Raw genomic sequence first — 17222 nt, forward strand, 5'->3', positions numbered from 1 at the left:
TCACAGTTACCACAAACAACTCAGTTCTCCCTTGAATAGGCCCCTATATATATTATCTTTATTTTTTTAATATTATTATGATAAAAAATTATTTTGATTTTATTAATGATCATTAATCCAATTATTGCCTCTAAATACATTCTTATCTACTCATTAAAATATATGATTACTTTAATCATAAAAATAAAACTAAAATTAAAATCGAAATCGTAATTAAAAAATTATAATCATAAGTTGTTTTACCAAACGCTATAAAAGTGATTTATTAATCTTGATTAAAAAAAAGAGGACATCCATAATAATAATAATAATAAAAAGAATATTCGGGACTCGACGAGTAAAATATGATAAACCCTCACCATAACTACCGTACGCTTGCGCGTGGGTGATCATTTCGCAATCTTTCCACGTTTCATTCACCGGTCGGAATCCATTTGAATTGCGATATCGAGTATTGACTCTCATAAATCTCAGATTGTCTTCACAAATTACAAAACTTAGATTTCATATAACTCGATCTTTTGTCTCTCTTCTTCTACTGTTGGAGCTCCAGGTAGATCAGGTAAATTCGATTTCTATTATGTTAATCTCTTTAAATATCTCTGTTTTATTGTTATCGAATTGTTTGCGATCGAATCTAAGGTTTTGTATATCATCAAAATCTATCGATTTACCTTCTCGAATCTGCATCTTTGTACTGTTTTGGTGAAATTGTTGTTTAACGTGTATCAAGTCGTTCATTCCCTCGATTGTAGATGCAGAGACGACAGGTAAGGGAAGGAAAACGGTAATTGGCTGTGTAATCGAGCAACATGTAACAGCGTCTATCAGAAATTTCGTTTTTGTAATCTCATAAACTTGGTTTTGTTGTGAATTAGGTTCAGATTGTTTAGGTGTAGGTTATGCTGCCACTAAATGCATTCTTAGTTTTCAGAAGAAATATTTGTAATAACCTTGGTTATTTCGTTTATATTCATTTGCTGAAAGTTGCAGAGCATAGTGTGTCCTTTATATTGTTGCAAGAATGATAAGTTTGCAACTAAAGATCAAGTACAATGGTTGACCTCTATGGAATATATGAATTGCATAATTAGTTTGCATTTCTAGAAGGGTGGACTTGGTCCAGTACTAAGTTTTTTCCCCTAATGCCTTGCACGGTTATACCAACCCATTATAATTGGTGCATAAGTTCTTATACCGTGTATCAACCAATTGTACTTGGTACCAACTTTTTGCGGTTGCGATGGTATTGGTTTTGTACCAATTTTGACTTGTATATTTGAAAATTTGCTATTTTGTTCAAATTTTGAGTGGTATTTTGAGTTTGCAAGGAACATGTCATGTTTAAGGGTTTTTAATTGATAGGAATATAACTTGCAAACATTCAAATGCTCAAACAAAAAAGTTAAGAGCTAGAATGTAAATCATTGAATACATCAAAAATACAAAAAATAATAAATAAATAAATAAGTCGGCACTATGGTACTATTATGGTTAGCGACTTCCAATATCTTGTACCAACCAAGTTTGTCTACTTGGTACGGTACTACTAACCGACTTCAATTGGTACCAATTTAATTTCTACACTTGGTACACATGTTGACTCATTTTGTTTGGTACAAAGAAATTGCCACCCCCATTTCTGTTATGATTAGAAGGTGTTCTGAAGTCGTTGTTAACCAATTATGATACAATATTTCTTGTTTTAGAAGCCTAAACTTTTCCATTCTAATTTTAATTTTCAGGCTTGGGTCCTTCACCTTTACTTGTTCCTTAACTTGTTGAGAGTTCCTTCATCTGCAAGTGTGTTTATATCATCAGCATTATCTCATTGATTTAGGAGGCCAGGGAATGCTGAAAGATGTGCGTGAAGGTCCAGAAGCCATCTTCTGAGGTCCCTGGTGATTCTGCATCTCTACAACTCACCATTTTCATTCTTGATGAGACTGGCTACAGTGCGTCCAACTCATTACATCCTTGCTCCACAACCCAAAATTACACAAGACCTGCTACTTTGGTACATGATCTGTGTGAAGACGGTTGAGCTTCTTTGTAGGAAAAGTCTGTAAGATCAGGTATAGTTTCATTTTGTTTTGTGTTTTAAGGTATAATATATAAAGAATATGGATATTAGAGGAAGCGTTCTTATGGAAAGATACGAGTTAGGGAGATTACTCGGCCAAGGGACATTTGCAAAGGTTTACTATGGTAGGAATTTGAGAACGGGCCAAGGTGTGGCAATTAAAGTAATAGACAAGGAGAAGGTTTTAAGGGTCGGGCTCGTTAATCAGATCAAGAGAGAGATATCAATTATGAGGCTGGTGAAACACCCAAATATTTTACAGCTTTTTGAAGTCATGGCTACCAAAACCAAGATATATTTCGCGTTGGAATATGCCAAGGGGGGCGAGCTTTTTGATAAGGTGTCCAAAGGAAAACTAAGGGAACCCGTTGCTCGTAAATATTTCCAGCAGTTGATCAATGCCGTTGATTTTTGCCATAGCAGAGGGGTCTATCATCGAGATTTGAAACCTGAGAACTTACTCTTGGATGAAAATGACAATCTGAAGGTTTCTGATTTTGGGTTAAGTGCTCTTGCTGAATCTAAGCATCAAGACGGGCTACTTCACACCACGTGTGGGACCCCTGCGTATGTGGCACCCGAAGTGATTAATAGGAAAGGATACGATGGAGATAAAGCCGATATCTGGTCATGTGGGGTTATACTCTATGTTCTGCTAACTGGTTATCTTCCATTCCATGATTCAAATTTGATGGAAATGTATAGAAAGATAGGCAAGGGAGATTTTAAATGCCCAAATTGGTTTCAACCCGACGTAAGGCGGTTACTGTCAAGAATGTTGGATCCAAATCCCGCCTATAGAATCACGATTGCAAAAATTAAGGAAAATCCGTGGTTTAAAAAGGGAACAAGCGTCAGAAAACCAAGAAACGAGGCTGAAAACAAGGAGTTGGTTCTTCCTATGAGTTCCGATGGAGCTTCAGGTTCGTCCCAGGAGAAACAAGACGTGACGAGGCCTCCAAATTTGAACGCATTCGACATTATTGCCCTCTCTCCGGGGTTTGACTTGACTGCATTGTTTGAAGAACCTCGACACAGGAAAGAAGCAAGATTTACTTCATGGCGAACTGCCGCCATCATCATCTCTAAGCTGGAAGAAATTGCTAAACTTCTGAAGATGAAGATCAGTAAAAGAGAAGCGGGATTGTTGAAACTGGAGGCGATGAAGGAGGGTAAAAAAGGAATATTGTCGATTGATGCCGAGATATTTGAGCTCACCGACTCCTTCCATATGGTTGAAGTGAAAAAATCAAATGGAGATACACTTGAATACCTGAAGGTACTGAATGAGGGCTTAAGACCTGGACTCCAAGATATAGTTTGGACATGGGAACCTGAAGAACCACCACCGCAGCAACAACCCGAGCAACCAGTGCCACCAGTGCCGCCACTGCCATCACCACAGCAGGACCAGTTGCCCTGAGCGACATACACACACAACTATCCAGGTATCTCATATTTATACATCTTCATATGTTGCTTTTCCCCTTAGTCTGTGTGATTGTTGTTATAGATTCTATTTTGAACAATGAAATTTGCATGTGATTTTGTCATATGGCTTTACTTGGCTAAACACAATATTTCTTACAACTAGATAAAAGTTAAAAATCTGGCTTGTTTATGTTATTTATGTTTTAGACAACCAACAAAAAAAGAACACACATAGATATTGACATGGTTCACTCATTAGGACTGCCATGTTTTAGGCTAGATTGATGTGGGGTGGGAGAATTATGCAAGGTTTTAGGGTTTTTTTTTTTTTTTTGCAACAAAAAGATGCATTTCGTCCCACTCAGTCTTGTACCCTTCTAAATGCCCCATCAAACTGGGACAACAAGTTTTTTCTTTGTCAAAACTCATTTTGTCTCGCGTACCGAACACACCCTAAAGGAGATGGTAATTAAATTGGACTAGAATTTTAGGCCTTACGGGATGCTGAGGGAGCACCCAGTTACTCCTATCCTGAATCCTCTACTCCTTGGGCACACCAACCAATCAGTGAGAAGTGAGAACCTCATTGTTTGCAGCGAAGCTTCGGTCCTGACCAGATTGGAAAGTTTTTTTGTAGGTTCTAGAAATGAATGCTGACCAACCATACGACAATGGTGTCAGAGTTTTACATCGGCTAGATTTGGACCAATTCTCATTAATATATGAAGACACCTCCCTTTTTTCCTCAAAGATTTTTCTTGGAAAGCAATCTAATGAGGTTTCGTATATTTTTACATGGTATCAAAGTCAAGGTCTAATGCTTTAGGACTCGATAAGGAAAATTGTACCATATATAGCCCTCTCTCAATACCATAGGACAATTTGTGTTCGTCTAGCTGTTGGAGTACTACATCGTTTAGACCTGGAACTATTTCTTCTTGATATATGATGCAATATCCCTTGTCTCTTCAAGGGTTCTCTTGGAGAGTAATTTAATGAGTTTCTATGTATTATGAGAATATTATCTTGTGGTGAAGTTCTGGCAACTCTTGGTTGATGCGTATGTAGCATTAAAAGATGATCTTCTGTTCATTGATTCGCTCTTGGTCATTTGTCAGCAAAGCCAACATTCGATTCGATGCTTCTTGATTACCCCAAAGTCCCAAACGAGTCACAACTGAAAAGCTTAAAGCCCAAAGCAATGGATTCACCAAACAACTTTCAGACCTGTTCGTTAACAACTTAATAAGTTTAGTGGGACTTGTAGCTTAGCTCGTCAGCTATACATGACTGTTTGGTAGTGACTTAATGATATAGAAAGTGGTTTATTCAGTAAGCTTCCGAAGGAGTTTTATGCAGAAAACAATTTTTTTTTCAAATTTGTCCCTCCCAATTAAAAAACACATTCCTTCCATCTATGAAAAAAACCCCTTATAATCTATACATATTGATTAATATACACGGTCAGCTTTCCATACAGGACATAATGGGAAACCAACCAACCAGCCCCAAAAAACCTATGCAGTTAATGGTGCGCTATAGCGGCGACTAAATAGCGATCTAGAAATTGCGGTCTATTATAGCGGTAACTATTTTGATACCAAATAGCGGTCCACTGTTACTTGTGATGGCCAAAAACCAGTCTTGGGCCGGCCTGGTCCGGGCCTAGTCGGTCCCAAACTTTCTCATAACCGGTCCTGGTCAAAAAAGGTAGAACCGGTCAAGGTACTTCATAACCGGTTATGGGCCGCTAGTCCCGGTCCCGGCATTAAAAAATAAGATTTTTCTTAAATTTTTTTAATGATATATATATTTTTCTAATACATTATAAAATTTACAATTGGGTTACTCAAATACACTTTAAAAATGCATTTTAATATAATTAAAATTACATTATAAAATTATTTAAAAGTACATTTATTTATAAAATTATTTAAATTTTTGGGCCGGGCCAGTCCGGTCCATAGCCGGTCCTGGTCCCACAAAAGTACCAAAAACCCCAACCGGTCTCGGTTTTCGGTCCCATAACCGATTCTGGGTCGGGCCAGTTTTTTGTCGGTCCCAATCCTGGTCCTCTGGCAGGCCCGAGCCGGGCTGGGCCGATTTGGTCATCATTGTCTATTATTGTTCTTTTTGGGCCTGTTTTGAACTCCTTTTTTGGACTAAATTTTAAACGATTTTTTTGGGCTATTTATACTATCTTATTAAGGAAATTTAACAAAAGTCTTAAAGTCTTAAAATACTAAATGACTAAAATACTCTTTATACTCACTTTTTCATCATTTTCTCTCCTCACATACACTCACCTCCTTACATACACTCATCCTCTTACAACCGATTTTTTAAAATTATAATTTTATATTTACACTTTATACCCCTATAATTAATTAATTAATTAATTTACTTTACGTTCTTTACTTTTAAATGTTTTATTTTAAACCTTTATCAAATTAACATACATAATCGTATATCAATTAAAACATGTTTAAAAAAATACATTTTTATTTTAACAAGTTACACCATTATAATCGTCTCGTTAATACTTTCGAAATGAGTCCAATATTGAATAGTTTTTTACTTAATTATATTATTATATATCATATATAATGTGAAAAAATATTTTTAATATTTACGATTTATACTTTTATAGTTATTTATTTATATATGTATATTACATATTTTGTGGTTAGGCTGTCCAAATTGCACTGTATAATATGTTTTGAACAAATATGTTCTTGGGTTTTTTTGAAATATATATATATATATATATATATATATATATATATAGGGAAAAGTACAATAAAAACCAATGAACTTTATTGTTTGGAATAAAGTTCAAGGACTTAATCATTCCAAACAAGAAAGTTCATTGGTTTTTATTGTACTTTTCCAAAAAAACTACAAATTTGACATATCATAAGCCATGAAAAGACAAAAAAAGATGGATTATAGAATGAAATTTCAACTGCTTAATCTGAGTTTCTGGACAAGAAAGAGAGTAAGCAGTTGAAATTTCATTCTATAATCCATCTTTTTTTGTCTTTTCATGGCTTATGATATGTCAAATTTGTAGTTTTCTTTATTGATTTTAAGTGTTTATCTTAAAACTCAAGTTTCTTGGTTCTTTGCTCTTGGTGTAAATCGAATACATTTGTGGAGTCGTTTAAATATGTTGGATTTTAAACTGTCATACTATTTTGTTCATCGATAGTCTGTAATTGGAACCACAACTCTTATTTATTCAAATTGTATTAATATGTAAAGACCAAGTGTAACTTATATCATCGTTAAATCTTATCTTATAAAACCAGTAGAACTTCAAAATCGTTAAAATTCATGGCTCCCGTCACATTGCGTGGGTACACAACTAGTTTAGACTTTAGAGTCAAGCCTACAAACAAAAAGGAAGCAGATTAAATTAGGTCAAACTTTGTATTGGTTCCAAAGCTCCAGTCTTGACTCTCGACTCTGCTCAAAGTGCTTATCAATTCCAACTCCAGTCTCGACTCTTGACATGCTCATTTAAGAATCAAGTCCACAGCTGCTCGATTCCTACTCAAGTACTCCTGTTTGTGTAGTTTGAATTGTTTAACTTGATATGTATTAAGCATATAATATTTTAAATGATATATATATATATATATATATATTCGTATTTATTTTATGAGCATATTTTTTACCGCTAACTCCCCGCCATATCACCGCGATAACCGTTATTTAAATCTAGGCCCTGACCGCTATTACCATTATCGACCGCGTTAACTGCTTAGCTAAAAAAACATAACCCTTGAATTTGCCTCAAAATAGGGTGCGTTTGGTACGCAGACAGGACAGGACAGCTGTTCAGCGTTTGGTAAGACATAACAGGACCGGACAGAACAGGTTAAAATGACCAATTGACTCCCCAGTGAGCTGTTTAGTATTTTTTCACTAAATAATCGAAACAAATCGATTGAAAACAGCAATCGATCCAAACAACAAATATAAATCAGTAGCAAAATCGATTGAAAACAACAATCGATACAAAATCAATACAAAACAGCAATCGATACAGCAATCGAGTGAAAATAGAAAACAGATGCAAAATCGATACAAACAACAATTGATACAAAATCAATACAAAACAACAATCGAAACAGCAATCGATACAACAATCGAGTAGAAACAGTAAACAGATGCAAAATCGATACAAACAGCAATCGATACAAAATCAATATAAAACAACAAACAAAATGCAAAATACAAAACAACAATCGATACAGCAATCGAGTAGAAACAGCAAACAGATGCAAAATCGATACAAAGCAGCAATCGATACAAACAACAAACAAAATGCAAAATCGAGTAGAAACAGCAATTGATACTGTCGAGTAGAAACATCAAACATATACACTGTCGAGTTCTTCTACGAGTTTTCCTAAATCGAGTATAAACAGCAAACAGATGCAAAATCGATTGAAACAACAATCGATATTGTCGAGTTCTTCTAAATCGATTCTGTCCAGAACCAGCAATCGATACTGTTGAGCGGACTATGAAGGAGAGGAGAGATCGATTACTGAGAGTATGGAGAAAGGAGACGGTGGAAGCGATGGAGGAGAGGAGAGACCGATTGATGAAGGAGACTGTGCAAGCGATGGAGGCGACGCTGTGAAGGGGAAGAAGGGCACAATATTCGTATCTGTAACATAACCCTTCGATTTGCCTCAAAGTAGAGGATTGGTATTTGTAACCATTAAAGATACCAAACTAAAGGATCTTTGGTCCAACGCTATTTGTTAATTCAACCTTTCTAGAGTTTTTTTTGTGGGAAACTCGTCTTTCTATTTATTTTTCTGATGATAACATAAGATTTAGATATACATTTGAACAAATGTATCTGAGAATGTAAAGTTATTTTATTAATCAAATAATATAATACAAAGCTCATATATATACACAAACATCTCGTTGCTCATATATATATATACACAAAGCTCATTCTATTTAATTTACTTTTTTTTTTTTAATTTTAGGGTGAAAAATGTTTATCGTTTTAGAAAAATAATTAAAAAAATTATTTTGACAAATAAAGACGCTCCACACGTGTCCCCGCCGTCGAGCCTTTAGTTGCCGGCTTACCTAAGCTTCCCGTCGTCGGTCGAGTAGCCCTGGCTTGATTCTGTTCTTCCAAAACTCATCGTATAACTCTGCACCTCCGCCTCTACTCCGAACTTCCACCACCACCACTCTTTCCGTCAACCGGAAAACCTCCAATCCGATCACGAATTTACCATTTTCCCATACCAACTCCAAACCCCAATCCTTTCGCTTCTTGATCGTCACGCCGTCCTCCTTCACGGTCTCCTGAACCTTGTCGATAACTTCCTCCGGAGGTCCGGCGACCACCAGTTTTTCGCTTTTATCCGGCGAGTTATATGTGCTATCGAAGAAAGGTGACAGGTTTAAACCGGAAGAAAACGAGATGAGATCGAAGGCGTTTAACGCCGTCGTTTTAGCATTCTGTTCCGGTTTCACGAGGAATTCTTCTTCGTCGTCGCACTCGTAAACTTTTGATCCTTTGCTTCCTTTCCTGAACCATGGACTACGAGTGATCTCATCGATGGTGATTCTCGTCGCCGGATTTGTATCCAGGAGACGAGACAACAGTCGCCGGAGATCCGCCGACATCCATTTCGCACAATGATAATCACCTCTATAGATCTTCTTATACAACATCATGAGATTTGAATCATTGAACGGTAGGTATCCGGCCGTCAACACGAACAAGATAACTCCACACGACCACAGATCCGCCTTCGATCCATTGTATCCTTTCCTCGTGAGAATCTCCGGCGCAACATAAGCCGGAGTACCACACAACGTGTGCAACATCCCGTCATCTCGTATCTGTCCGGTAACAGCACTCAAACCAAAATCCGAAACCTTCAAATTCCCATTCTCATCGATTAGAAGATTCTCAGGCTTCAAATCTCTATGGTAAACACCTCGAGAATGACAATATCCAATGGCGGATATCAATTGCTGAAAATACTTCCGACTCTGCGATTCACTAAGCCGAGTCTTCGCAACCTTAGCGAACAACTCACCGCCTTTAACCAACTCCATGACGAAATAGATCTTCGTCTTCGTAGCCAAAATCTCGTACAATTTAACGATATTCGGATGACGGAGACGACGCATGATACCGATCTCACGCTCGATGTTCGACATCAGACTGGTGTTATGATTGATCTTTTGTTTGTTGAACACCTTGACGGCGAGGCTCTGGCCGGTGGCGATGTCTCTGGCATGGTAGACTTTGGCGAAAGCGCCGCAGCCTAGAAGTTTTCCGATCTCGTACTTTCCAAACAAACAATTGGTCACCGGCGGCGGGGACATGCCGCGAGCAACATTGTCGATCTCTGGCATCGCCTTCAACGATCCCAGAGATCGGATTGGAATTCGGTAGCGTGTTCAAAAGAATTGGGGAGGAGCAGAGAAATCAATGTTGGTGAGGGGTTTGGAACGTCTTTGCTTTTTGTCGGGCACTTAAATTTAAGGCCTCAAATTGAAGAATTTGACGCCGGAAAATTCGAGTGTTCTTGTGGTCCCTGTTTTTTTTATTTTATTTTATTTTTTAAATAATAAACTTTCCTGTAAACAAAATAACATCAAAAATAATAAAATTATTATTATACAATTTCACTCTATTAACCTAACCTGTGTTTTAATTCAAATCCAAGGAGAATAAAAATCTTCTTATGATCACGAAGGTTTAAATGCGGTGATTCCGGGCTATATGCAAAACAGGTGGTCGTCATGGAATTAATTGGCTCGCATAGCGGGTTGGATATCCAGCTTAAAAAAAGATTTTTTTTTTATTAACCATGAGTTTTTGGAATGGTTACTGTTTATTGACTAATTCCCGAGCAACCATGAATCACTTGAAGTCATCGTATTTGAATATCCATAAGTCCCTGTTTGGTTCGAAGAAATAGAATGGATTTGAAGCATTTTGCATTTCAAATCCATTTCAATCTCATGTTTGATTTGTTGGATTTTTCGGATTTGAAATCCTAAGATTTAGTTGAAATCCTTCAAACATAGGATTTTGAAATCCGTAGGGAATGCTCAGGATTTCACGGGATTTCGTAGGATTGTATGCAATAAGGTTTATAAAATGTTAAAAGCATTTGTTTTGTAATTATCGGTTAATAAAAATATAATTCAATTATTTTTATATTTTCTAAAAATTATTTATAAATAATGAAATCCAATTTCATTCCAAATCCTACATACCAAATAAATCAATGATTTCAGATCCATTCCAATCCAAATCCAAATCCTTCTATGAAATTCAAATCCCTAAAAAACAATTCTGCAAATCAAAGTCGTCATATTTGGGTTTTTGTAACGTTGGATTTAAAAGTGGGTAATATGTAATAATTTGATTTGTTTTTTTTCCTTTTCTTTTATCTTTATATTATTTTGAAAATATTGTTATTTTATTTAATATTTTCTTAGATATTATTTTGGTATTATTTTTTATAATTATTTATATTTACCAGTGAATAAATTACTATTAAAAAAATATAACTGCAATTAAAAAAACCTCACGAAACCATTATTTATTTATTATTACTTTAATTCTTTTATTTTGTCTTATTCATATTTTTTTTTAATTACTTCATTTAGAAATTTGAAGTACTATTTTTTATAAAATGATTACGTTTTGAATTCATTTTTTCTTATCGTTGTACGAGTCTAATATTACAATTAGTCAAAATAACTTAAAATTTCATCGAACTTTGTGTTTATATAAATTTAGATTTAATAATGAAGTCATTTATTTTTGGTTTAATCATATAAATTTTTATAAGATTATAATTAGCATTTTGTTATAATTCAATAATTATCTTAAATATATTTTAGATTTTTTATATTTAAAATGATATACTTATTCAGTATTTGATTATCTTTATATGTAGTTAATTACATGAATTTAAACATAGAACTTTAATAAGTTATACAAATATACAATTTACTTGTAATCTTGAATTTTAAATAATATGTATAGTAAACAATGTTTTTTAAGATTTTTTGTTAAATGATTTCCAACACTATAGATGATATTATTTAGAAAATGTAAAAGAAAAATAAATATACACATGGCACGTCCCTAAGGGTGTGTTTGGTGCGTAGACAGGACAGGACAGGACAGGACATGACATGACATGACAGGACAGGACAGGACAGGACAGGACAACTGTTCAGCGTTTGGTAAGACATGACAGGACAGAACAAAACTGGTTAAAATGACCAATTTACCCCCAGAGTGAGCACCACTATACTATAAACTGGTTGACTACCACAAACAGAGCTTGGTTTACTACCACAAACAATGAAACAATTGAATCAAGAAAATCTTGGGCAGTTGATGAAATCAAGAACGAAAGGAATTAGGGTTACCCAAATTCGATCAAGGAAAGGATCAAGAAAATCTACCACAAACAGAGCTTGGTTCACTACTCACAGATCGATAATGCGTACCTGAGTATGGAGAGAAGAGAAGCAACAATCGATGAACAGTCGAGAAGAGATGGTCGCCGTCTGTCGATTGGAACTCGCCGTCGAGAAGAGATGGTCGCCGTCGATTGGAACTCGCCGTCGAGAGGAGATGGTCGCCGTCGAGAAGAGATGTCGCCGTCGATGGGGAGGTAGCGATGGAGGCGATGAAAAGGGTTAGGTATTTTTCATGTGATAGCCGGGTGGGAAAAAGGGTAAAGAGGGAAAAATAGTTGAGTTCCACTTAGTTCCAGGGGGTAGGGTGGAACACGCTTGTCCTATGCTTGTCCAATTTAGTTCCACTTAGTTCCATATCCAGCCACACTAAAGGTAGGACAAATGTGTTATGTCCTGTCCCACCCTGTTCAGCGTACCAAACGCACCATAATTGTCCATAATATAACGGCTCGGCAGAACGACAAAGTGAACAAACTACGTGACTCAATCTCTTCGTACACAAAATCCCAACACTACCCCTAACACATCTACCACAGCTCTCCGGCAACAAGGATGTTCTGGTATAAACACCCTTTTCTTCTCTCTTTCTCATTCGCCACGTGATGATCTCCGATAAGCCTCGGCCGGAAAAATATCGACACCTATCAACACCGTCGTTACCGCCGCCTCCGAGTCATAACCACCCTCTCTCTCCTAATCGCCAACAGAAACCCAAATCGTCTTCCAATGACAATTCACCAACCACCACTCTCGCTGAATGCCTCGGGAACGATCGGAAAAGGGACAGCGGTGGTAGCTCGACACATCTTAGTAAGCAGAAAAGTTGTTCGGAGTTTAGTCGGTTCGAGAATGATCCAAAAAAGCAAAGCAACTTGAAGGAGAATCAGAAGATCATCAACTTCTTCATCGTCATCCTCCTCCAAGTCATCAGAGTTTCTTGAATCTGGTGAAATTGTAATTCCCGGGAGATTATCACTGGATGAAAATGAACTTCGCCGGAGATCGTACTCCGACCGGATGAGTTCAGATTCTTTCTCCGACGACTCCGACTCTAGTGATATGACAGGAAGAAATTCACCGGCATCATACATGACACCCACATTAAGCGCTAGAAAATCTGGAATCGAAGTTCCATCGAAGTACATGAACCCACCATTATCTACCCCTAATTCTCATACCAAATCCACAATCAAGAACGCCATGAAAAAGGCAAACTCATTAGCTCTGCCATCCAAATTGGGTTCATCGGGGGAACGATCTGAATCACCACAAACACCGACAAACTCACCTCTCGGGGACGGTATGGGTATGGCGGAGGGTGTTCATCAGTTAAGAATGATGCATGGAAGTTGGATGCAGTGGAGATACATCAATGCTAGAGCTAATGTCGTTAATGGAACCCTAGATGACAAAGCTAAGGTATGTTATCAACTTTGACTTTTTCAGAGTCAAAGACTCGATTGCTATTTTTATTAATTTTTGAAATCAGTATTGAATCATTAATCAATGGGCAATCAATTGTATTCGAATGTGGAAATCTAATGTTCTTGTCAAAATGATATCAAAACACTTTAACCAAACACTTATCCGGTAAGCATTTATCAGTAAAATTCAAAACTATCATTTACTTACCAGGTGAGATTTTAGTCCACCAAAACGACAATGTATGCAACAACTTACCCAGTAAGCGTTTAATGTGGTAAGAGTCGTCGCTTTCACTTACCGGGTAAGACTATTGGTCCTCGTAAGATTCTTGGTCCTTATCATATATTCATCCGCTAAGGTAATGTGACTTGTTAAGCGCTTACCCGGATAAGCGTTTAGTAAACGACGGCCCCTAAGTAATTTCAATTGCATTCGTAGTAAAATAGTTTGACTTCAAAAGTCAAACCGATACATTTCTACCAAAAATGGTAATGTATAATTAATTTTACGATTTTATGACCACAGAAAGATTCATTACACGTATTGGAGAACATCACGAAGTTACAGCAGTCCGTGTTGCAACTTTGTTTGCACTAAGACATGCAACGGATTTCGTTACCTCAGTCATCTCTATGATATCTTTTCTAACGCCCACGGTATCGTACGTATACCTTTAAGATCAACAAAAAAATACCAAACTTGCACAAATTACATACTTATCGAAAACGAAAATTTACGTTTTAATAGACTCGGGAGACCGTTTCAACTTTTTCGGAGCTTGCAAAGGTAGCATGCGAGGAGAAATTGTTGCTTGAAGAGTGTATTGAACATTTCAGAGTTATTTCAACTTTACAGGTAACATATCATTCTCATTTTATCTCCGTTTATTTATTTAAAAAAAACATAAGGATTAAATCTTAGGGGCTGTTTGGCAATTGCTGAATGATTAAGTAGTTAGAATGATTAAGAGACTCTCATGATATAGTGCAAAATGAAATATAATTGTTTGGTAATTGTGTACAATGAAATTAGGGCTCTTAATGGTTAAAGGGGATCCAGGATACAAAATCATTCAGAGGGCTTTAGAACCATTAAGAGACAAACTTTTTTTTGCCAAACAAGATTCACCTCTTAACGGTTCAAATGATTGCCTCTTAATGGAACTATTAAGAGGTAAACAAACAACCCCTTAATTTTTAATTTATTATATAATAGTTATACCAGATTCAGGAGTGGAGCTTAATGTGTGGCATTATGGAGATGATTTCATCTGAAGATCAATAATGAATAATACAATGCTTAATAGAATTGGAACATAATTCTTTTGTTGAGAGGTAAATGATGTTTGTGGGAAGTAAATGAATTGTATGTTCATATTGTTTTTGTTCGGAAAATCCCCTTTTGGTTACGGAGTTTCAAATGCGGTGACTCCGGGCTATCTGCAAAGCAGGTGGTTGTCATGGGATTAGTCGGCTCGCATAGCGGGTTGGATATCCAGATTACCAATATGAGTCAACACTATAATTTATTTTGATGAGCAAGATTTTAGTATATCAAAACATATCGAATGCAACAATTTACTGAGTAAATGCTTACTTGGGTAAAAGTCGTCATCCTTACTTATCGGGTAAGACTCTCCATCATTCTCATCGCTCTTACCCGGTAAGATTCTTGACTCTTCTCATGTTCATCCGATAAGGAAATTTATCCGGTAAACACTTACCAAGTAAGTGTTTAGTAAATGGGCCCTTAATGTTTAATTGAAGATTAACAGAATTCAAAATTTTATTACAATTTAAATATTCTTGATTTTAAAAAATTATTATTTATTTTAGTTTTAGTTATTAACGTTTTTTATTCGAAGATGATAATGAAATATTCTGTTATGATATGTATAAATAGAGAGATTTTAAAGTGGTTGTGGTTTTATTATGTCATAAATTGTGTACCAAAAGCATATTAATGTTTACTTATGAAATTTGAAGTAATATGCAAAAATAATTGTAAAACTGACCTCGATGTATATTCAAATTGTAACAACGAAAATTATTTTATAAATCGTAAATGAAATTTATCTGACTTGGTTTAACATGTTCAGTTGAATCGAGATTACGAATTATTTGTTATTTAATGTTATTTTTTTTTTATAAAAATTAATATTTATATAATGTTGCACGGTTTTTATTATAGTGTAAAATTATATGTTTTAATTGTTTTTTTAAATATGTTAACAAAATGTATAATTTTACAAATTAAAATTAATAATGAAAAGTGAATAAAAATTCTATTTGATTTTTATATATATATATATATATATATATATATATATATAACATGGGGGTCTTCTTCGAAGAATAAATGAAATTATGATAACCTTGAGAACTTGTGAATTATGTGTTATTTCATATGATTTTGTTCATCTACGCCTAGAATTTAGAATATTGATTAACATATATTTGTTTTACATTACGCTTTTGACATGTTTCTGAAACAAAAAATACACGCAAAAAAGTTCCACACTGTAAACCGAATACATATGGAACAAATATATACTAATCAAGATATTAAAAACTATACTTAGACTGGAAAAAAAAATCATGTAAAACAAAACATTAAGGTAGAAGTTCTCATAGAACTCACAAATCTTAGAGTTCTCAAATGATTAAGCGAGCACGTGCATGCACGAGCACGCGTGCGCGCGCACACACACACACACACACACACACACACACACATATATATATATATATATATATATATATATATATGTGGGTTGGTTCTTTTGTTAACCTAACAAATGATGTTAACTTTGTGAACCAGTCTTAACACTTTATCTTGAAAATATATTGTTTACATTTATTGTGACGTTCTTGTAATAAATTAGGATAAGATGCATTATAGACATAAATGAACAAAGGTATACTTGGTATAAATGAAAAATAGTCTAGTTCACATATAAATGTGGAATGGTACATGGTTCACTTGTGAACAAACATCAAGTTGTGCTTATGAACAATGTTCATGTGTTTACTTTTGAACAATTGTTAAATTTTTTTCAAAATAATTGGTACATGTACATACCTAGTTTGCATTACGTGTATGTGGTAATCTGATTCACATATGAACCCAATTTTTTTTTTAAAATTGATACGAGTTTGTTCCCCTATGAACAAGTGTTTACTCATGTATGTAACCGGCAATTAATTTGAATAAATTAAGAAATGTAACCGACAATAATTTGAACAATTAAGAATAATAATTTGAACAATTAAGAAATGTAACCCGACAATTAATTTGCATTAGAGAAGATCAAATAAAAAAAATACATGTTTACCCTCTTTAAATAAATTCATCATGTGTATCAACCAAAAGTGAATTTTGTTTCTTATTGATTCATTGAGGTTTATAAAGTTAACACATTTTAATTGGTTAACAAAATATCTTACCTCTATAAACATATATATATATATATATATATATATATATATATATATATATAGGGGTGGGTTCAAATAAAAATCACTCAATTTGTAAAAATCGTGAAAACCTCATTCAACCAATCATAATTTTTCATTTTGTACATTTTTTTGTATTTATGAGAGGTTGATTAACCATTTTTATTGTGGAGGGTGTTAATCATAGATATTATCATCTTCATTATTTTAATTTAGAGAAATACATGAAACGGTTTTGTTGGTCCCAAAAGGGTCTACAAGAATACTAAACAGGTTGTAGAAGGGGGGGGGATGAATACAAACACAATTTTCAAATTTAAAAT

At 35.1% G+C, this 17222-nt stretch overlaps 2 protein-coding genes across 2 annotated transcripts; one reads left to right on the forward strand and one right to left on the reverse strand.

Moving 5' to 3' along the window:
• The first annotated feature begins 441 nt into the window (after nt 1–441).
• Nucleotides 442–3706, forward strand: LOC112518735 (CBL-interacting protein kinase 2-like). Its single transcript, XM_025126535.1, has 2 exons — nt 442–562; nt 1746–3706. Exon 2 carries the CDS (start codon nt 2124–2126, stop codon nt 3504–3506), a length of 1383 nt encoding a protein of 460 aa, XP_024982303.1. The 5' UTR covers nt 442–562; nt 1746–2123; the 3' UTR covers nt 3507–3706.
• A 4868-nt stretch (nt 3707–8574) lies between these two features.
• On the reverse strand, nt 8575–9945 carry LOC112518736 (CBL-interacting serine/threonine-protein kinase 11-like). Its single transcript, XM_025126536.1, has one exon. It carries the CDS (start codon nt 9923–9925, stop codon nt 8636–8638), a length of 1290 nt encoding a protein of 429 aa, XP_024982304.1. The 5' UTR covers nt 9926–9945; the 3' UTR covers nt 8575–8635.
• Nucleotides 9946–17222: the final 7277 nt, after the last annotated feature.

Source organism: Cynara cardunculus (assembly GCF_001531365.2).
Source record: "Cynara cardunculus var. scolymus isolate 2C chromosome LG 9, CcrdV1, whole genome shotgun sequence".
NCBI classification, from domain to species: Eukaryota; Viridiplantae; Streptophyta; class Magnoliopsida; order Asterales; family Asteraceae; genus Cynara; species Cynara cardunculus.